We start from the raw sequence: 23,399 nt of genomic DNA on the forward strand, positions 1-23,399 counted from the left end.
AATCCCTGATGACCCTGTCCCCCACAACTTCCTCCCGGGGCCACTCCCAGGCCAACTTGGAAATATAATCCCTCTAATCCCTCTAGTCGGTCCAGGGACAACCCCGGTAAGTGTCCAGTGGATCAGATGCCCTAACCACCTCAACTGGCTCCTGGATATTTAATCTCCTCCAAATGAGGCAGCTCCTCTTCCCTTACCTGGAGTGGGCATGCCTGGAGTGGGCATGCCATCTTTTTCCAGGCTAGGAAAATTCTTGTTCAAATTTCCCATTGCACCAGAAATGGTGATAGAAGAGCCAGAATGTAACTGCTGCACCATTTAAGGTGAAATGGGAAAAATAATAATAATAATAATAATAACAATGATAACAACAACAACAATAATAATAACAACAACACCACCACCACCAACACCAACAACAACAACAACAATAATAATAATAATAATAATAATGATGATGATCCTCTGTTGCAGTAAAATATATCTTTGCTGATTGTTCTATGTTTACCTACAAATCTAATTCTGCTGTGGAGCCGCAACCGGGCATTAAAAGATCTTCATCTCTAAATAGCGTTTTATAACGTATGTTATAATGACGACAATGAGGACTGAGAAGTGAGAAGAGAGAAACACAGGTAAGCACGAGAGAGGGAGAGGTAAATAAATATAAAAAAAATAATTCAAATTTTTAATACTAGTTACAGACCTGGCCTTATACATCCACCCAATCCTAGTCCTCATCTATTTAAAATCTTCTGGTGAACTGTAGTAGATACAGTCTGGGTAATTTATTCCTAAAGCACACATGCCTAAAAATAAAACTAAAACAAAAGGTGGCCTGTTTTTCTATCTTCTTATCTTTTCTCAATTCATTACATCTTTAATCTGTGGCATTTAAGGTTTCACAAAGCCAACTAGGTCAGCAAAGTCAAATAGGTCAGCATCTGAAATTTTCACCATCACTGTGTCTGAATATCCTGAATCTCTGTCTCTGTCTACAACTAGAATGTTGACGCAACCATGTACATAATCAAGGGTGTAACCCATTTAGCCTCAAAAAATCACACAATTATTACATAGTACAAACCTTTGAAACTTGGAAAGCAATGCAAACCAGTGTTCCTCTAAAGTTCTTAGTAAAATGGAAGCCTGGACATGATAGCAGTTTCTTGCCTCTTAAGGGGTTAATAACACACAGTTGGTACTATCAGATAGGGGCTGCTGTAGCTCTCATGGATCAGTAACATCAATGAATGTTGAAACTCTCTGCTTAGATAATGGGACAGTTGAGGAACATAAACCAGTTCAGTGAGTGTCAAAATGTGTAAAGCCTCTGATAAAACTACCACACACACTGATGTTCATCGCCAACTTCACATCCTTAATCCAAATCAAGGTGAGACTGTTGAGCACACATATGTTAACTGTGTAAATGTTATAGTGCTGTATCTTTTGATTCTGAGGTTTCTCTACCATGGAGAACATGCTTTATAGACTTGCTTTATATTTTATTTATTCCTGCTCTAAATGTGCTGATTTTACTCGCTGCAAATAGAAAACATGATATCTGAGCGACAATGGCTTTGTGGTTTTATAAGTGTAATTTCTCAGGCTGTAGTATTTGAACATTTTAGGATGTTCTAGTCAATTGAATCAAAGAAAGGAGGATTTACTACTACTTGGCTTAACTGGCTTGAATGTGGAGTTGTGCGATGGTGAAGCTGTGTGGTCTGTAGTAGGGGATTCTCTCATCTCTGAAAAGTGTATAAAAACACGGAACTGTACCTTGTATTCACATTTCGGTCCAGAGCCTGATGCCCAGCCTGAATGCACTTAAAAACAAAAGCCTTTTTTCTCCGACTGAACCCAGCGTCTGAAGTCTTCTTTGAAAAAAAGAAGAGCAGTCATGGAGAGATATAGAAAGTTTCTGAACTGTTATCATGGAGAAAAAACAAGCATGATAACAGTTCAGAAATGGGCACAAAGCTACACATCAGAACCACACAGAACCACTCTTTCTCCATCTCTCCATGACTGCTCTTCTTTTTCTGCTTTCAAATCTGACTTAAAGACTTTCCCATGAACATTTCTCTTCCTCCTTTACTGCTTAGTCTTAGGTTCCCTTTCTTTTTGTGTGTGTTTTCTGAGGGTTTTCCTCCCCTGTCCACTTATTTGTTAGTACCACCTATTAGTGAGCTCACACACCATCACTCAGTGAGCCCTCTAAAATATAGATGGGAGGAATAGACGACTGTAGTCATGTCATTTTGTCGTCAGCGCCATGCTCTTATTTTCCCATATTAGGAACTCTGGGTTCTATTTTTCCCGTTCCACCTTAAATGGTACAGCTACATTCTGAACTGCTGTGTCATTTAAGGTGGAGCAGGAAAATTCTAACAAACAGCTGATGGAAAAGAAGCTCAGTTCAGCTTCATGGAGGGTTGAAAGGCATGATATGAGAAGGTTTCACTATTTCCGCTTAACAGCTGAGTAACATTAACTTATTTCGCTGTTTCACGGAACCGACAGGCCAGTGTTTTGTCTTGTTTGTGATGGCTAGTCACAGCTGCTGCACCATTTAAGGTGGAACGGGAACATTCAAACAAGAAGCTGCGAAAAAAGAAGCTACATTCAGCCTCGTAGTTTTAACACAGGGAGTACTTTTGATAATCAGTTTTAGCCTATCAAAATATCCCACCCAGAGGGTTTTTTAATGGGTATACCTGTAATTGTGCGCTATGGTAGAACATTTTGGGCAGTCATGGGCTGGAGGTTAGGGAACCAGCCCTGTGACCAGAAGGTTTCCGGTTCAATCACCTCAGCTGACAGTCCATGACTGAAGTCACCTAACCCCCAATCCTATCCAACACTGTAGATAGGGCTATCCACTGCTTTGGGCAAGTGTGCTCACTGCCCCCTAGTGTGTGTGTTCGCTAGTATGTATGTGGATATTTCACTGCAATATGGGCATAATGAGGGCTACAGAATGACACATGACTACAGTGGTCTGTGTTTGTTTATCCATTCAGATGTAGACTGGAAATTTGACACGTCAGAATTTTTAAATACAAGCCCAATTCCAATGAAGTTGGGACGTTGTGTAAAACATAAATAAAAACAGAATACGATGATTTGCAAATTCAATTGAATACACTACAAAGACAAGATATTTAATGTTCAAATGGATAAACTTTATTGTTTTTTGCAAATATTCACTCATTTTGAATTTTATGCCTGCAACACGTTCCAAAGAAGTTGGGACAGGGGCAACAAAAGACTGGGAAAGTTGAGGAATGCTCAAAAAACACCTGTTTGGAACATTCCACAGGTGAGCAGGTTAACTGGAAACAGGTGAGTGTCATGATTGGGTATAAAGGGAGCATCCCTGAAAGACTCAGTCATTCACAAGTAAGGATGGGGCAACGTTCACCACTTTGTGTACAACATCATTAAGAACAACGTTTCTCAATGTGCAGTTGCAAGGAATTTAGGGATTTCATCATCTACAGTCCATAATATCATCAAAAGATTCAGAGAATCTGGAGAAATCTCTGCAAGTAAACAGCAACGCAGAAAACCAACATTGAATGCCCGTGACCTTCGATCCCTCAGGCGGCGCTACATTAAAAACCGACATTCTGTAATGGATATTAACATATGGGCTCAGGAACACTTCAGAAAACCACTGTCAGTGAACACAGTTCGTCGCTCCATCTACAAGTGCAAGTTAAAACTCTGCCATGCAAAGCAGAAGCCATATATCAACAACACCGACAATGCCAAGCCACATTCTGCACGTGTTACCACAGCGTGGCTTCATAGTAAAAGACTACTAGACTGGTACTAGACTGGCCTGCCTGCAGTCCAGACCTGTCTCCCCTTGAAAATGTGTGGCGCATTATGAAGTGCAAAATACGACAACGGAGACCCCGGACTGTTGAGCAACTGAACTTGTACATCAAGCAAGAATGTGAAAGAATTCCACCTACAAAGCTTCAACAATTAGTGTCCTCAGTTCACAAACGCTTATGGAGTGTTGTTAAAAGGAAAGGTGATGTAACACAGTGGTAAACATGCCCCTGTCCCAACTTCTTTGGAACATGTTGCAGGCATCAAATTCAAAATGAGTGAATATTTGCAAAAAACAATAAAGTTTATCCGTTTGAACATTAAACATCTTGTCTTTGTAGTGTATTCAATTGAATATAGGTTGAAAAGGATTTGGAAATCATTGTATTCTGTTTTTATTTATGTTTTACACAACGTCCCAACTTCACTGGAATTGGGGTTGTATGGAATATGTGCTGTACTGTATTACTGTCATATCACGCAACCCTACTGGTATAGTGTGTTGTTCACAATGAAAGCTGGTTTTAAAAATGGATCACTCTGCTGCTGTTTTACAGACACACCCAGAGGATCTGAACATGCAAAACAACTCTTATGTACTTCTGAAAATCCAAAAACAGTGACAGTTAAATTCTGAAACCTAAAGAGCAGCATGGCCACTGTAGGTAAGTTCTTACTAAATTACTTATGTAGCAGAAGCAAAGATATACACTACTGTGCGAAAGTTTTAGGCATCTAAGAAAATTTTTTACCAATTGACCTCAGCAGTGAGTTTATCACAATATACATTAGAATAAAGTCATATTCATAATTCAAATAAACATAAAAACGATAAAAAGTAACAAGAATTTCTTGTTCATTTCATATTTTTCCTTGACACCTTCACAGCCGCCACAGAGACTTGTTAATATCATCAGTTACATCACGAGCACAAATTACTGATGCGCTGATTGGTCAAACCAGGACCTGCTTTTTAACTACATATAATACTGAACTTAACTAACTACATATAATACTGGGCTTAACTAACTACATATAATACTGGACTTAACTAACTACATATAATACTGGACTTAACTAACTACATATAATACTGAACTTAACTAACTACATATAATACTGGGCTTAACTAACTACATATAATACTGGACTTAACTAACTACATATAATACTGGACTTAACTAACTACATATAATACTTGACTTAAGTAACTACATATAATACTGAACTTAACTAACTACACATAATACTGAACTTAACTAACTACATATAATACTGGACTTAACTAACTACATATAATACTGGACTTAACTAACTACATATAATACTGGGCTTAACTAACTACACATAATACTGAACTTAACTAACTACATATAATACTGGACTTAACTAACTACATATAATACTGGACTTAACTAACTACATATAATACTGAACTTAACTAACTACATATAATACTGGACTTAACTAACTACATATAATACTGGACTTAACTAACTACATATAATACTGGGCTTAACTAACTACACATAATACTGAACTTAACTAACTACATATAATACTGGACTTAACTAACTACATATAATACTGGACTTAACTAACTACATATAATACTGAACTTAACTAACTACACATAATACTGAACTTAACTAACTACATATAATACTGAACTTAACTAACTACATATAATACTGGACTTAACTAACTACATATAATACTGGACTTAACTAACTACATATAATACTGGACTTAACTAACTACACATAATACTGGGCTTAACTAACTACATATAATACTGGACTTAACTAACTACATATAATACTGGGCTTAACTAACTACATATAATACTGAACTTAACTAACTACATATAATACTGAACTTAACTAACTACATATAATACTGGACTTAACTAACTACATATAATACTGAACTTAACTAACTACATATAATACTGGACTTAACTAACTACGTATAATACTGGACTTAACTAACTACGTATAATACTGGACTTAACTAACTACATATAATACTGGGCTTAACTAACTACACATAATACTGGACTTAACTAACTACATATAATACTGAACTTAACTAACTACACATAATACTGAACTTAACTAACTACATATAATACTGAACTTAACCTACTACACATAATACTGAACTTAACTAACTACATATAATACTGAACTTAACTAACTACACATAATACTGAACTTAACTAACTACATATAATACTGAACTTAACTAACTACATATAATACTGAACTTAACTAACTACACATAATACTGAACTTAACTAACTACATATAATACTGGACTTAACTAACTACATATAATACTGAACTTAACTAACTACATATAATACTGGACTTAACTAACTACATATAATACTGAACTTAACTAACTACATATAATACTGGACTTAACTAACTACGTATAATACTGGACTTAACTAACTACGTATAATACTGGACTTAACTAACTACATATAATACTGGGCTTAACTAACTACACATAATACTGAACTTAACTAACTACATATAATACTGGACTTAACTAACTACATATAATACTGAACTTAACTAACTACATATAATACTGAACTTAACTAACTACATATAATACTGGACTTAACTAACTACATATAATACTGGGCTTCCTCGAGGAGAGGTTTGAAAATGGTTAAACAAACACTAAACAAACACACTAACATCCAGAAAATCTCATTATTAATTAATATTCCATAAATTTTGTTTATTCAAATATTAACACATTTCTCAGCAAATAAACACAAAACTACACAAAAAAAAAAAAGATTTTAAAATGTGTCTTGGGTGCCTAAGACTTTCACACAGTACTGTAAATGTAAAACTCTGTCATCATTTTTGTTCTATAATGTTATTATTTGACCAGATTACCTTTAGATGTGCTTCAGATTTAGGAACTATGATGAACTCAGTGTGGTTTAGGCAAAACTTGAATTCTGATAAATAACCAATAGATTTTCTGTTAAGATTTAAACTAAATCAGGACTCTCAGGACGTTTTCTTAAAATGTTTAATAATCTAGCAATAAAGGGCAATTTGATGTCAGCTGCAATGTCCGAACTGTGCACTGCATCTATATTCTAATAGCCCAATATGGAGAGAGCAATTTAATGTTACTTCTGTGATCTTTGAGAGAGCCACCTTTATTAGTATGCTGTACATCATAATGAACAATGTCAAAGTCATCAACTAGATGCACAAAATGTTGCTAGGTGGCATTTAAGTAAACAATTTATTTATACAAATTTAAAAAAAAACATGTCCCACTGTCACCTCCCAGCAGCACCACCTCTCCATATAGTTTAGTACAACTAGGTCAGTCACTATTAGAATGTTTTAGCTGGATTAATTGGCATGTAAAAAGGAGTGATTAACTATTTTATTATCTTTTAGTTTCTTTAATGCATCAATTAAAATACAAGCCTAAAGTGACCTGATTAGCTAACAGATTAGCTGTCTTGCTTGCAAGCTGTCAAAACTGATACAGCTCAGTATAATTAATATATTTATATTCTTAATATATATATATATATATATATATATATATATATATATATATATAAAGAATATAAATATATTAATTATATATATATATATATTCATTTTTTTGTATTTTGTTTTTCTAATTACAGGAGCAGGATCAACATGTTTGGTGATGTTTGTTGCTGTCTTGCTCATTTGCATACCTCTGGGGAACACGTATGAAGTTTATGATTACTCAGACTTCAATGAAGAGGTAAAATAAACGTTTAAAGAATTCTTTCATACTGAGTTTCTGCACACTCAGCTGCATGTACATCTTGTACAAAAATAAACATGTAGAAAGCTGTAATATTCCAAGTTTCATATTGTATTAGAAATGTCTAACTATAAAGCCTAGCTATATAGAGATGCTTTTTTGTTGATGTAGCCAGGATGCATCATCTTCTTTGAACCTATTAGACTCTGTAAAACTGTTTAACTCTCAGACTTACTCATGATAATGCTGGGGCTCTGTAACATTGGGTTTGAGTGGGTTGCCTGGAAGGAAAGACAGGAGTCCAAACACAAAAAGCTACCAAAACAAAGGACCCAAAGCTTAGTACAAAGTAAGGAAAAACAGAGACTTTGCAACCAAACATGCTAAGCAAAGGGGTTTATATATGGGAGAGTAAATGTCCATAAAGAAGCTGTAGATGTGTGTAATGTAGTACGGGCGGATCCAGAGAGGAGCAAGAACTGGAACGAGCCATTCCAAGCAGGACAAGTCTCAGTGGAGGCTCCCCAGAGTGGGAGACATAACAGGTTCAGCAAAACTACCAGATTTCCCCAAAATATGCAGTAACTTCTGCAAATGTTTATTGTACAGGATCATTGTTTTGGTACAGTGAGAAACATTGATAAAGCAAAGTAGTGACATTTCAGTGTTTAGTACAGTTAAACGCAAATGTTTTAACCCCGCTGGTCAAATGATATGTTCCACCTGAACCTAACACATTAATATGCTCAGGCTAGGAATAATATCATGACTCAGGCCGCACAGATACTCACAACTACTGTGTCTGCATGCACAGGTGTTTAGTATGGGTTTTAATATGTATGTTAAAGCTAATACAAAGTACCCTCTATAACTGCCCACTCCTTAATTACCAGCTCAGTCAGCGATATACACACGCACACAGCTGTTGTCAGCAGAAAACCTTGTATCTCCAAAATGGTAACTTTACAGTAGAAGGAAAAAACCTACTTTACTTTTAATGTAAGTCAGTGGAACCAGACATTTTTCCAAGTAATTTTGGGTCATTTTTGTTGGTCCAATCATCATTAAATTTGCAAACAATATTTATATAAACAAGACTGTGGGAGAGTATTCCATGACTTGGGAGATACTACAGTAAATGATTGACCAACCATAGAAGTCAATTTAAATCTAGGAACAAGCCTAGGCCTAGATTTTGCAATCTCAAAGTACAGGATGGGACATATAGATGAAGAAGCTCTGTCAAGTACTAAGGAGCCAGACTATGCAGAACTTTATAATGTTATAAGGAGAACTTTGCACTGAATACAGAATGTAATGGGCATCCAGTGAAGACTGAAGGAAAGGGGTGATGTGGTCATTCTTTTTTGAAAAGGTGATGATCCTAGCAGCAGCATTTTGAACATACTGTAACTTAGTGAGCATTTTGACAGGGAGGAGAGAAAAGAGAACATTGCAGTAGTCCAGTCATAATGTCACTAATGCATGCACAAGTGTTTCTACATCGGCTTGACTGAGAAATTATCAGAGATGAGGAATATTGCGAAGATGGAAAAATACTGTCTTAACAATGGAATTGATGTAGATGTCCAAAGAGAGTGTAGGGTCAAAGTTAACTCTGAGGTTGCAGACGTAAGGAGAAGGTGTTACTAGAATCCCACTGACATTGATGCCAAGGACAGATGAGCTGGATATCAATGACTTTGTGCCAATTAAAAGCAACTCAGTTTTGCTAGCATTCAGTTTTTAAAAGTTCAAACTCATCCATGACTTTATGTCATGGATACAGTCAGATAGAGCAGGCGGTGGTGTAGTCTGAACAGGGCTAATGCTAAGATAGATCTGAGTGTCGTCAGCGTAACAATGAAAACTTAAACCATGAAGGCGCATTATTAGCCCAAGTGGCAACATGTAAATAGTGAAGAGCAATGGACTTAAATCTGAGCCCTGTGGAACACCCTTAGTCACCCAGCTACCATAGAAGATTTCTTATTCTGAATAGCTACATATTGGCATCTGTCATTGAGATATGAGGAAAATCAGGAAAGGGCGGTTCCAGTAATACCAATGCTGTGCATTTATATATATATATATATATATTTGTTAATTAATAAGCTGTTTGAGGTAGCTGGGCACTATTGGTGCTGTGCATGTGCTCTACCGCTACACCACCCATTTTTGTCAGGCAGGAAAAAGATCAAAGGACAACAGGGGATGTCTGGCTTTCTCAGAAATCGAGAGAGAAATTAGTAACTAGAGTAGACAAATGACTTTCCCAACAGAAACAGAACCAAACAGAACAGAAAGATTTTTTTTATTTTCAGAGAGCAGAGAAGGAAACCTTAAGAGGAGGCTGGAGAAATTTGAAAGCTAGGGGGAGTGCAAAATTCTCAGCCCTCTTATCAAAATTACTGGTCATTTCTGTTGGCTCATGGTGAGACAAAGACACAGCGAGGTGTGCCTCCTTCTCTACACTTATGAAGCCCTCTGCCCAGTTGTGGTATGTTGTACTTTATTGGACCTGGGAGGTGTGCGTTGTCTCCCTCTGGTGGCTGGGAGCGCTGCAGCCCTGGAGCCTGCCCTCACAGTAACATCGTCTAGCTAGGCCGTCCAGGCCAGCTGACGGGCCAGGTCACCGGGAAGTCTCCCATTTCTTTTGACAGCCAGTCCAGGCCTACTCTACAGAACGTTCCTAAATGTAGGAAATTTCCTGCAATTTCTTCTTTTCTTGCTGAGTTTGCATACACATCTTTTGCACAGGCCACATTACAATATATTAAATAAACAATAAACAAACTGTGCAGAAGTGTAGAGTATAGGATCTTAGTGTCACCTCACAAAATCAACAAAACATGTCATTTCATCAGGGGCGCTAAAACATTTGCATACGACAATAGCTCTGTGGGATAGGGTTGTGCTAACTATGCACATACACAATGTTTCATGGAAGAGCTACAAACCTGCTCAAATACTACAAGGAAACCAATAAGCTGCTCTTACAGTAACAGACATCCCAACTAGCAAAAATTAATTTTAGGGAGACACTTCTGTCTCATCTTCTGTTACATCTTATGCAACAAACATAACTTTACTTTAAGCTCCACAAACTTACAGAACTTCTTTTTACAGCAAAGGCTTCGACAGTGGCCCCCCCAACTTTCTACATCACAATTCTGAAATCAGTATTACGAACTGTACAGCGGGCAAGACTGGCATTGTTCTTTACTTTGACCAGACATGGATATATTTTAGAGCAGTCAGAGGTAAAATGAGTTTTATATTTCTTCTTTTTGGAAGGCCCTGCATCCCCTTTCCCTCCCTCCGTCATGATGCTCCTTCTGTCACTGAACGCATCCCGTCCAGGAGGGGAAAAACACTGCCCGCCACACTAAAAACTGATTGGCTGACTCACAGACTCTTTGGAGAGAACAGGCCAATCAGAACCCTCTGTTTTGCATGCGCTTCATGAATATGCACACGGGGGGAGCGCCGCTCTCTCCCCCGCCCCCTCTTTCCCACACGCGATTGGGGGAAAAGTCTGTGTCGCCTGCGCGCGCGTTTGTGTTCACTCTTGGGCCACTACTTCTGGATTCCGGGAGATTTTATCTGACTTCCGGGCATCAGGGAGACACTATTGATATGCGGGAGACTCCCGCGACTTCCGGGAGACTTGGTATGTCTGCAGTAAGCAGCCAGCATTCACACTGAAATCACTCACAACCTCCTTCTCATTAACTCTGTGGTGATCAAGATGAAAAGGAATCCTGTATGTTGGGTTTTCTGGTCTGAGAGAGCTCTTTGTCTTACAATGACCGTGACAAGCTATTTCTCAGGCCTATCAAAAATGTTAAGCATGCATTCCATTAGAGTTCGTTCTCACTGAATACGCCAGGTTATCTTTTCTGCAGATGGTATTTTAAGGTCAGACATTATCTTGTAACGACAAGATCTTGTCCTTGTAAGGACAACTCGTTAAACCTTTGGTGCTGGACTGCACCGAAATCCATTGCAGGATATGCCCCCTCTAAAACACCCCCCTAAACCATAAATTACTGTAAACTTAAATTAATTAGACTTTAATTAGCCCTTGTGTGGTGTTGATGTTGTTACTCAGTGGTCTGGTGGAACCACCACATTATTGTTTTTTCAATCAATACAGTCGTAACACTTTATATAAAAACGCCAGATGTTTAAAACATCACAAGTGTCCAGCGTAGGGTTCTCCTTTAGCAGCTGTAGCCAGTCAGCAGCCTATCCATGCTGTCCACCCTCACACACCCTCACACACACAGACACACACACACACACACACACACACACACATATATATATATATATATATATATATATATATATATATATATATATATATACAAACACATACACACAGACATGCACACTAACAGCAGGTCATGTAGGTGGAGAAAAGAGTGAAGGATGCAGCACCTCCACACTTTTACTCCCCGTGGGTTCAGCACAACACCACATATGAACAGAGTGAAGACCCTGAAAATGGGTTATTTTAGATGTTCTTTGCAGAAAATGAGCAAAGACCAATTTGTTTTCAATTTTTATTGAAATCAGGTTCCATAGACCCAATATCACACAAGGGTTAAAAAAAATCATGCAAACATATTGCCTTGAAAAAGGTGGATAAAATTAATCAACAGGTTCAAGATCCAAATAACGTTGTGTATGAGTTACAGTTACTTGCTAATCCATACTTCTGCAGCAAGTGAAGTTAACTCAAACAGCCCAATCATTTCAAATGGTTTCCATTGAGCTGGCTGTGCTCTAGCAATTGTTAGATTAAACTTGAATCCAATAATATGTTGACATCAGTTAAAACAACTCCATTATATTCAATGGGCTGTCTTATCCAGTAAGGAATATGTGTCTTATATATGATTAGAATCACCCTTTTCTGAGGGCTCTAATAGTTAAATGCATGTTTGCCATTCATGCCATCATGGTGAGAAGAATAAAACTATGTAAAACGAATACAAGTATTACATTTAAATGAGAGTGGGCTGTGACGCAAAAATAACATTTTGTCAAGAGAATTAAATTTATAAATGACCAAAATAGGAGTTCCTTAACAGAAACCAACAAAACTGCTAAGAATGCTGGAGCAAATGACTCTTGAATCTGTAGGACTTAAACAAATAAACTGATCTTGAATAAATGTAAGAAACTTCGAGAATAAAGTCGGTTGAAGAAAAAAGTAATATTTCAAGAAAAAGTAATTTTTCAAGGAAAAAAAGTCGTACTATTTCGAGAATAAAGTTGTAATATTTGGAGGGTAAAGTGGGCTAACTGTAGGGGGGCTGCCATAACACGTTGGGGTCTTGGTTGCTGTACTGGCCCTGGAGTTTCACTCACTTCTGTCTCTCTTTGTGGATAATTTTGATCTTCATTCTCACTGTCTATGAAACTTCATGCCCTCTTTGAATGGTGTGGAGATGTAGCCCCTGATAGCCGTGTCGAAGACCCTGCCTGCGATTCTCCTTCAACAACACAGACAGACGGTTTCCTCCGAGTCTTTATTCTGAATAAACAGTTTCCTGCTCAGCCGTTTCTTATACTAATACCAGGCTGGTGCTGATGAGCAGGGTGAGACAGGGAGACTGAATGTTTCTTTATGGGTGAAATCGATATGAAAGTGTAGCTCCACCAACTCAATGCCCCTCATTTAACACAAGGAGGTGCTGCTTCCCTTTGCAAAGCCTTTGGCCACAATACTGCGACCTTTCCTGGTATTAATGCCACTTTAGTGTTATAATTCTGTCACTTTTTTCTCTTAATATTACGACTTCATACTTGAAGTCAACAATTTTTATTTTTATTAACAGTGGCCCTAAAAAGCCATCATAAAGAAACAGCATGTGATACTAAATTGTATTAATACTTTTAACAAATAGGTGAAAATTAAGTGCAATTCTTACCGTCTGTACTCTTAAGCATCTGGAGTACAATCAACACCAGCAAAACAAGCTAGCTAGCAGATTGCTAATGGATATCTAATGTAATTATTTTCCCTTTTACAACATGTAATGTGTTCTCGGCTCACGCAACACTTTTATTTGGAGTGTTTTTCACTGACTTTTCAGACATGCTTACTTTTATTACATTTACAGACTAACGGCAGGTGCATTGCCTTTTGGATAAAGTTGATGAGCGCCACAACGGCCGCTACTTTAAGCTCTGCATTCAGAAAACATGGATTGGTTCACTCTGTTATTCATTCCCACACTAACAAATCTACACGCCCATCGACATGTAGCTTAAATTTCTCATGGTAGCTCCCGGACATTCTCATTAGAAGATCACGCCTCTCCTTGCAAGACTACTTAACTAATGGACAAAATGCTGTTTTGTGTTTATTTTAATTTAGCAGTGGAGGACAGTAATGAAGTAAATGTAATTGTTACTGTACTTAATTTTTTTTGTGTATCTGTACTGACGTTTTTCCATATTGGGCAGCTTTTTACTTTCACTCCACTACATTTCAAAGTCTAATATCTGACTTTTTCCTCCACTACATTTTGAGAAATCTGTCGTTCCTTTTGGTTTCTGTGTGTATAAAAACGTAACATGTCAAAACAAAAGAAGCGCAAAGCAAGAACACCAATCAGGGCACAGCGGTCACTTTGTTCTGAGCTTGTTTTGACCTGTTGGTCATACCGACCCAGTGCAGCACACGGTTCAACGTCAGAGCAGCAGCGTAAAATTTTGGGAGAGTCTGTTCAACATAAATGATGAACTAACCTAACTTTGTGTAAATAGAGCACAATATAGAAATATGTCCACATATGCAGTCGAGACTGACGCGGCTTTTTTCTGAATTTATACAAACACCATTTCATTTTATAGTAAATTAGTTTGGGCTGGTTTATGTTTATGAACAGAGACCTACAGATCAACATAGTAAAGGAAACTCATTTGTGATCCTGAGTTTAAAGCCAGTTTTTATTAAACTTAAACTTGGAACTAAGTTGTAAATAAATCTGAAACTGAAACTTTGCTTGTGTGTAAAAAGTGATTTCAGAGCCACTCGGTTCTCCCTGAACTAAAGGGAAGAGCTTCTGCTTTTACTGGAGTAACATTTTAACTTGGGTGTCTCTACTTTAACTCAAGTACATGATTTGTGTACTTCATCCACCACTGTAATTTAGACACACCTCCTCTAAGGTAACCAATCTAACAGTGAGTGTGTTTTCAATAATACAGGTTTCACATGATGCAAATGCTCTCTGTGTGTAAAAGCAGTCACAGCTCACCCATCATCCTGTGTAGGCTGAGATGCAGGTTTCAGCCTCCCTGACATCACTCATATTTATTTTAAGTGCCACTGTGATGTGCAAGGATAGATGTTGATCACAAATTTATTAAGCTGATAACCCAAAATTCTCTAACCTGATTTCCTGAAGCCACACACAACATGTTATTTTAACACCAATAGGATGAAATTGTTTTGGACGTGGCCACAGCTCTGTTTGGGAAGAAGGAAGTGTGATGAAGAAAAAAAGATCCCATCAGACAATCACTCACTGTCAGATGTGTTGTTATATTTATAATGTCCCTTATTCATCACCAATGTTGTGTACAGTCAAACCTTTTGTGATATCACACAAACGTTTGTGTGATATTTTTTTGTGCACACTGATATAAACAAATTCTCCTTCTAGAAATTTAAATGAAAAAAAAATTGCTTTATGCTACTGATACAGTAAATAATTAATGCCTTAAAAAACACAGTGTCCACTCACTGTCCACTCTATTAGACACTCCTACCTTGTCAGTCCACCTTGTGGATGTAAAGTCAGAGACGACAGCACATCTGCTGTTTGTGTTTGTGTTGGTCATCCTCTAGTCCTTCATCAGTGGTCACAGGACGCTGTTGGCTGGATATTTTTGGTTGGTGGACTATTTTCAGTCCAGCAGGGACACTGAGGTGTTTAAAAACTCCAGCAGCACTGCTGTGTCTGATCCACTCAGACCAGCACAACACATACTAACACACAACCACCATGTCAGTGTTACTGCAGTGCTGAGAATGATCCACCACCCAAATAGTACCTGCTCTGTGAGGGTCCATGGGGGTCCTGACCACTAAAAAACAGTGTAACAAAGTATCAGAGAAAGTCTGTAACTGTAGAACTACAAAGCGCTCCTATATAGTAAGTGATAAAATGGACAATGAGCGTAGAAACATAGAGGTGGTCATAATGTTATGTCTGATCGGTGTACCTCGTAGAGAAGAAGCTCATGTACTGGAATATTATTGCTAAAGTGTTTTATGCAAATATTCATGCCACCACAATCATCAGAAAGTAAGGCAACACTGTATTAAAATCTCAACAATATAAAGGCCGCAAAACCCCTATGAGAAGAACGCTCATTAGTCTACTGGACGTGTGTCAGAATCCAGTCCTTGTGGGTCAAAACTCTGCAGACTTCAGCAAACTGCCTCATTAAGCACCCCTGATTCAGCATATCAACTAATTAGCAATGACTTCATGAACTAAATTCAGAGCATTGAATGAGGGTAAATGCTAATCTCTGCAGCTCTTTGGTCCAGTAGGTCTGCAGTTTGACACGCCTGGTCTACTGAATACATTTGTTTTACTGGCTCACTCTTGTGTACAATTTATGTAAATTATGTGTATATGAGGACAAACTGGGGCATGTCCTTTGGGAATGATATGTAAAGAAGTTACTAGTGCACAAGGCTTGTTTCCATGCACTGAAGCTGATTCATAAATCCCAAATCAATGCATGCTTTGTCATCGTACGCCATTTTCCTGAATCATACGCCAATTAGTCGAATCCGCATTCATTTCTACAGCACAAAAAGGGCCAATGTCTTTCATATGATGTGAGCCTTTACAGAAACCACCAACACGACATTCTTTTCATGCAGTTACTGAATAATTTACTGAAGATCTGGACACGAAAATTCAGACAGAAAATACAAAATATGTAGTGCTTTATTATAATACAATGTATTTCCATTGTTCATTTACAGTATAGTTACACAGATGCACATCTGTATGAGTTACGACAAAAACGAGATGGTGAGTAAGCTTGATGATTTACTATTACTATAGTACAAAAATCCTATTTTATATGTAGTGCACATATATATCGCTGTTGTCAGAACAAAACCTCATATCTCCAAAATGGTAACTTTACAGGAGAAGGAAAAAACATACTTTACCTTTAATGTAAGGCAAATGTGTATATATATATATATTGTGTGTGTGTGTGTGTGTGTGTGTGTGTGCATGTGTATATATCTACCACCCTATAGAGTTCAGATCCATCACACCTAGCTAATATTCAGATGCCCCCGAAGGCCTTTGTTACCTGGATAATGTGTGCTAGATTTGGGTTAGAACTAAACTCTGCAGGTAGATCTCCAGGACCAGCATTGAGCCCCCCAGTTTTAAAGTGTCCTGTTTTTGTTCCCAGTCAAGGCAGATCCAGTAGAGTATGTTGTAGTGGCAAAGTTGACAACACAAGAGCTGATTTCAGTGGATATGATCAAATTTTTCATGGAGTCATGGGGTCTTCCAGTTCTGCTAGAAAACTCTACTAGAATTGTTGGTCTGGATGTTACAACAGGTGAGCTTCACTCCACCTATATTTAAGCTATTTTTTGTACTGGTTCTAGAATATTTGACCTTTAGAACTTCAGGAAAGACTTGTTGTATATGGTGAAGGTTATTATGCTTAATCATAAATCACAGTGTAATATTTAATCTTATTTAGTTCCATAAAGATATGCCTCTCTCTATTAGTGTGCCAGCAGTCTGGAGATGGAACATGGTGCCAATGTGAGAATTCGTATGTTTGGGCATACAACAACTGTTTGATATATCACTCATGTGATAAAATATCTAGTGGATCGTGTGATTGTATCCTTGGCACTCCAAGTAGTGGGCAGATGTGCATTCCAAAAAGTGGTAAGTGAAATTACAGCTTTATAGAATTAGTTACAAGTACCTAAATCGCCGTTTCTTGTATTTACATGGCCTTTTTTTTCCACAGAACTGCCAGTCTTTGACTTTACAGTTAAGATCAATACAAATATACCTGTAAATACTGTGATGACCTTTGTACAGTCTTTACGTTTCCCAATTCTTTTTGGTACTGTACTGGAAATCACAAACATGGACTTAACTACAGGTAAGATGTCAGTGCCTCGTTCCTCATATCTGGTGTTGTTTAAAACACTTACTTGTCTTCTTTGGCATTTTCCAGTCGATTGTTTGCTTTTTTCAGAATAGAAGTAATAGAGTATGACAGCTTCAAAGAAATAGAATTTACACTTTGATTATATGTGGAACATTTTGACAACAGTGTTGTTGATAATTGTTTCCCCTGCCATGGTTAATGAAATAAATTGCCCTTTCAAATCTGGATTAATAGGTGTCTTCAGTCATCAAATGAGTATAAAGTGTTGTTAAAAGGAAAGGTCTTGTAACACAGTGGTAAGCTGCCCCTGTCCAACTTTTTTGGAAATTGTTGTAGGTATCACATTTGGCTGTTCATCCTCTTATAGTAGAACCTCTCATAGTATACAGTCACATTTAAGCCAGTAGTTCCTAAATTCTACAAGCCCTACTGGTTGCAGCTGTTTCTCTCTTAAGACAGACTTACACTGTTTGATTGTTGCCACAATGATGCTTTAATGACAACATGAACTTCAGCTGGCAAAGAATCTACAAGTTTGTGCCATTTTGTGCAAAGGCCTTGAAATTTGAATTAAATTTGAAGCGTGGCCTAGAAATAGTGAATATTTTTTATCATTTTACTTGCCATAACCTTTCTGTCTTTTAAAATGTTCAAACTGGTACTATATTAAACGGTTCTGCTGGTATTCTAAGGCCCAATCCCATTTCTTCTTTTTACCCCCCTTGATTTCGAGTGTCACCCTAACCCCTTGGTACTGAGTTACAAGGGGTAACGGTTGAAATCTTGCACTGTGAAATGGGACAAACCTAAAAAAACAAAGCAAAACATTCCCTCATTAACAGCTACCAGCTCTGCTCTGTAGGCGACCCGGCCCGTCTGCAGTGACAGCAGATGAGGGTAAAGTTCAGCTCCTCACTGCTGGGCTTTAGTTACATTTAGGGCATCATATGTTTTCAAAGAGTGGGGCAATTATTTATCATCACCCACTGTTAATTCTTTGGTGATACGAAGCTGAAGTCAGATATTCACCAGCTGTTTGGAGTTTCTGAAAAACCTCCGTTTGAGGGGACATGTAGCCCTGACACTTCACCCTAACCCTCTATCTCAACAAGAATTGGGACGTCCTACCACTAAACATGAACATACAAAACAGAGGGCTATGGGCTAAGTGCTAGAGGCAAAGGGTGAAATGGGATTGGGCCCAAATATCAATAAGTGGTCTGAGTTCTGTTTCAGCTTCTCAGTTACTTTTGAGCACAAATATTTAATAGACAATATAAACTATATACAAAATAATAAACAACAGCAATAGAAAAACCAAAATGAAATTTGCCACATTTAACAACAAAGAAAGACTATGTTGAAAAATTGCTGCTACTTTAATGTGAAGTGTGTTGACATCTTCTCAAACGGTTCTAAAGGGTCACAGCTTAAACAGCCAGCATTGGGCAGGCTTGATAACTGTTGCTCATCAACTCAGTTCCAAACTAACTTGTTTACTGACGTTCTGTTATTTCACAGTGTGCGGTGTAATTAATGGTAAATACTATTGCCAGTGTGAAAAACAGTATTTCTGGCCATGTGACATGTGTTTGAGCTACGGGTCCTGTGATACCATCAGCAATAACATATGTGGATGCATCAGTGGTTTTCCATCGACTGGACCTTACTGCCAACCAATCACAGAAATATCAAGTATGTAAACACTCTGACATTGATGTTCATTAGTTTAAGGTCAGTTTTTCATCATTTGTAGCTGACATTGGCTGTAAATGGGATAGTTGGGTGAAACAGGAAACCAGCTTTTTTATGCCGGTAGCAACCTAAGGGTGTTTACATGAGTAAGTAGCCAGGTTTGTTTCACTGTCCATAGCGGATCATTTATGGTAATGTGAAAAAAATAAGCAAAGAGCCTGTTTTAAACAGCATAGCAGTGATTAAAACATGGAAAATGGAAAATGAGTTATGCCTATCTAACTTTGTATTGTATTAAAAAGTGTATCAATAAACTAACTGAACTTTCGGCCAGAGCAGTTTGAGTGAAAACGATGTTTAATTCTGTTCTTTTTGCCTTGCAGGTTCTACTCAATGTGCAGGTAATGGAAAATGTGAACATATTGCTTTTCAAATATGATTAAATACTTGAGTTGTATTCCAACTTCAAAACTGCATTCGGCCACAATCATGAAGACAATCTGGTATCCAGGGCCGTCACTACACCCTGTAGAATGTAGCTGTGCTCCACTATAATGAAAATCCATAAGCCAAACAGTTTTCTGTTTATCCTGCCCATTATCAATTCCACAACACAGGCACTATGATTGAGCACGTTCACCTCAAACACTACATTTCCCATAGTGCCCCAATGTCTTTCCAATGAATAAAGGCTGGAGTCAGGCTGTATTTTCCAGCATAAGTTTAAGGCCAAGTCATCCGCAGAGCAGCCAGGATAATGCATATTCAGTTAAATACAGTAGTTAATGACTGTTATCATATAGTGTAACTGGGACGTTCTACAGAAACGCCCACTTTTCTGTCTGTCCATAGGTGTCACTGGTGTTACTGATCGTCACTGGTGTTACACATAAAGGTAACACCAGTGACATTTCTCAGGAAAAATGCATTTTACTGCTACAGAGCATCAAACCACGTGTTGTCAGTCATGGTATATCCACAAAAATATGTCATTTAATATATTTGTATTCTAATGTTTTCACAATGACCTCAGAATAAAGTCGGTCACACCGGTGACTTCAGCTAAAAGCTTCATATGAAATCATGAGCTGAATGAGAAAATCTCTGAGAACTGAAAGACACAGTGGACTCACCATGTGCTTTTCTTCATAGATCCTCAGAAAACAGGTAAAAGGAAGTCAAGTGATGTCATCAGTGTGACTTTTATTTCAAAATAAGAGACTTTTTGTCATGCAGTAACACCAGTGACACAACTGTCATTATATAATTTATAATATTTATTTGGTATTGTTTTCTGTTTTATTTATATCACGTATTTCATAGTCATGTAGAGATTATTATAGTTAAATTGGCAGAAAGATGTTTTTTAACTCAAAATATATGGCCTCACCCTTCGCACATGACTGAGGACGAGCAACTTCTGTAGTGCTTGAAATTCTATATGATTGATTTAAAAATATATAAATATTGCTGAATTGATAGCTCAAGATGTATTTGTTAAAATAACTTATTGTTTTATTTCTATATATAAATAAATTGTAACCCTAGCATATTTTTCAAGTGTAGTGTATCCGTAAATGTTAGGGAAACAAAAATGGACTTTCCATAGAATGACTCAATTAGATCAGATGTTGCTCTTTGATGACTCAGCAGACTTAGGCCCAGAGCTGGGCTTTACTTACATTTATAGCATCATCTGCTTTTAGAGAGGGAGGATGTGAAGATCATTCATTATCACTCACCCCCAGTTCTTTGGGGATCTAAAGCTGAAGTCAGATTTTTTTCACCAGCTTTTGAATTTTCCTGTTTCACCGTATCCTCTTAAACTCTTTGGTACCACCGTTGGTTCCAAAACGTACTTCATAACTTTCATATTTCATAAGCTACATTCAGAAAAATTAACTGTAAAACTTCCCCTCAAATGAACAGAATACATGTTTTATGATCTACTCATGTCACTATATGCTTACAATTTACTGCTGAAAGCCAAAAATCTCAGACGCTGTTTGTGTTATTTTATTAAAGTAATGTTTACAGAGCAGATCACTGAAGAGACGCCGTCTGTTTATAGTTTATAGCCCAGATTTGGGGAAAAACGGCTCGACTTTCAGTAGAAAAACAAACTGAGTTCAGCTTCTTTTATTATAAGGGTTTAAAATGACATCACCGTCTATTTGACTGGAAAGAAGAATTACAGCCTCATACGATGCCCAGCTTCTGAATGTAGCTTATGAAATATGAAAGTTATGAAGAACATGACCAAGTGCGTTTCAGAACGTTTGCATTAGGACTTGAAATTTGTTGCATAAAACTTGTGAAATGTGCTCAAGATCAAGGAAAACGTTAATAGGCTTTTATTGTTATTCCATCTATGTACAAGTACACAGTGGAGTGAAATTACGTTCCTCCAGGAACATCACAGTGCAACAAGGAACAAAAAGTACAAAGTGTGAACGTGCAGACATCATGTGCAAACAAAAAAATTAAACTGGAAACAATAAATACAATAAATTAAACAGACATTAGACACAGTAAACAGACAGGACAGTGCAGCACCGACACAGCACACATTCTGGACATGAGGTAGTGAGAATAAGGTGCAGAGATATTAACCTGCTGTGATCTGTGAGTCACACAGTCAGATGACAGATAAACACAGCAGTAACTGAGGTAGAAAAACCTGAGTAAAACAGTGAAAACACAGTGTAGCAGCAGTGTTCCAGTGCAAGTAGAGCATCAAAGAGTTGTGCGTGTTGAGTATGTGTGTGAGAGGGGGCGGGGGGTTGGCTCAGTCCTTTCAACAGTGAAAAAGGTCCATGTGAGGGACAGATGGGGCTCTTACTGTTACAACCTCTTGAAGTAATTGTTTGTTTCTTTCTCAGCAACCACTACTCCAGTACCTGCAGGTATGGTTTACAAATGTGATTCTACCTTTTTTAATCCCTTGTTTGAAAATGGTGATTGTGTGAAACTGAATACACAAGCTTTAGGCACAAGTAAGCATGAGGTTGTGCTCAAAGTTAGGTTAATGTGAAGGCATGAATAATAGAGATGAACTGTCATTAAGGTCATTAGGGACACTTTGCTTTGGGGCTTCTGCTTCTCTCACCTTTACTTCTACGCTGAAAAGTTGAAAACACCTTGTTCCCAGGTGTTGAGATATGCAGTGGTGGACAAAGTACACAAGTCATGTACCTGAGTTAAAGTAGAGACACCCAAGGTAAAATATTACTCCAGTAAAAGTAGAAGTTCCTCCCTTTAGACCTCCACTTGAGTAAAAGTACTAAAGTATTTACCTTCAAATGTACTTAAGTATAAAGTAAAAGTACTAAAAGATTAATTATGGCTCTGATGTTCTGTTATCATTTTATAACAAGACTCACTTCATGAACTCATTTTAGGTGAAAATCCTCCAGTGTCTCTCTTGGTAAACCAGTCTTTTAATAGAACGTCATTAATTAGTGACGCTGACGTCTATTAAAATGATCATAAGCACAAAACACTGAAGGTAAACAGTTTCCATCAGGGAGAACCGAGTGGCTCTGAAATCACTTTTTACACACAAGCAAAGTTTCAGTTTAAGATTTATTTACAACTTAGTTCCAAGTTTAAGTTTAATAAAAACTGGCTTTAAACTCAGGATCACAAATGAGTTTCCTTTACTATGTTGATCTGTAGGTCTCTGTTCATAAACATAAACCAGCCCAAACTAATTTACTATAAAATGAAATGGTGTTTGTATAAACTCAGAAAAAAGCCGCGTCAGTCACGACTGCATATGTGGACATATTTCTATATTGTGCTCTATTTACACAAAGTTAGGTTAGTTCATCATTTATGTTGAAGAGACTCAAAGTTTTACGCTG

At 37.5% G+C, this 23,399-nt stretch overlaps 1 protein-coding gene across 1 annotated transcript in view; it reads left to right on the forward strand.

Annotated features, from left to right (window-relative positions):
• Positions 1 to 1,365: 1,365 nt before the first annotated feature.
• The window catches only part of LOC108440794 (adhesion G protein-coupled receptor F5-like), a 37,988-nt gene continuing 15,954 nt past the window's right edge, over positions 1,366 to 23,399 (forward strand). Inside the window, exons 1-10 of the mRNA XM_017719890.2 lie at positions 1,366 to 1,396; positions 4,407 to 4,514; positions 7,532 to 7,635; positions 16,667 to 16,715; positions 17,113 to 17,265; positions 17,442 to 17,606; positions 17,692 to 17,829; positions 19,360 to 19,533; positions 19,917 to 19,934; positions 22,416 to 22,439. Of these exons, the coding sequence (XP_017575379.2) occupies positions 4,502 to 4,514; positions 7,532 to 7,635; positions 16,667 to 16,715; positions 17,113 to 17,265; positions 17,442 to 17,606; positions 17,692 to 17,829; positions 19,360 to 19,533; positions 19,917 to 19,934; positions 22,416 to 22,439 (838 nt within the window). The 5' untranslated portion in view covers positions 1,366 to 1,396; positions 4,407 to 4,501. The remainder of the gene's footprint in view (positions 1,397 to 4,406; positions 4,515 to 7,531; positions 7,636 to 16,666; positions 16,716 to 17,112; positions 17,266 to 17,441; positions 17,607 to 17,691; positions 17,830 to 19,359; positions 19,534 to 19,916; positions 19,935 to 22,415; positions 22,440 to 23,399) is intronic.

Source organism: Pygocentrus nattereri, chromosome 4 (assembly GCF_015220715.1).
Source record: "Pygocentrus nattereri isolate fPygNat1 chromosome 4, fPygNat1.pri, whole genome shotgun sequence".
Lineage (NCBI taxonomy): Eukaryota > Metazoa > Chordata > Actinopteri > Characiformes > Serrasalmidae > Pygocentrus > Pygocentrus nattereri.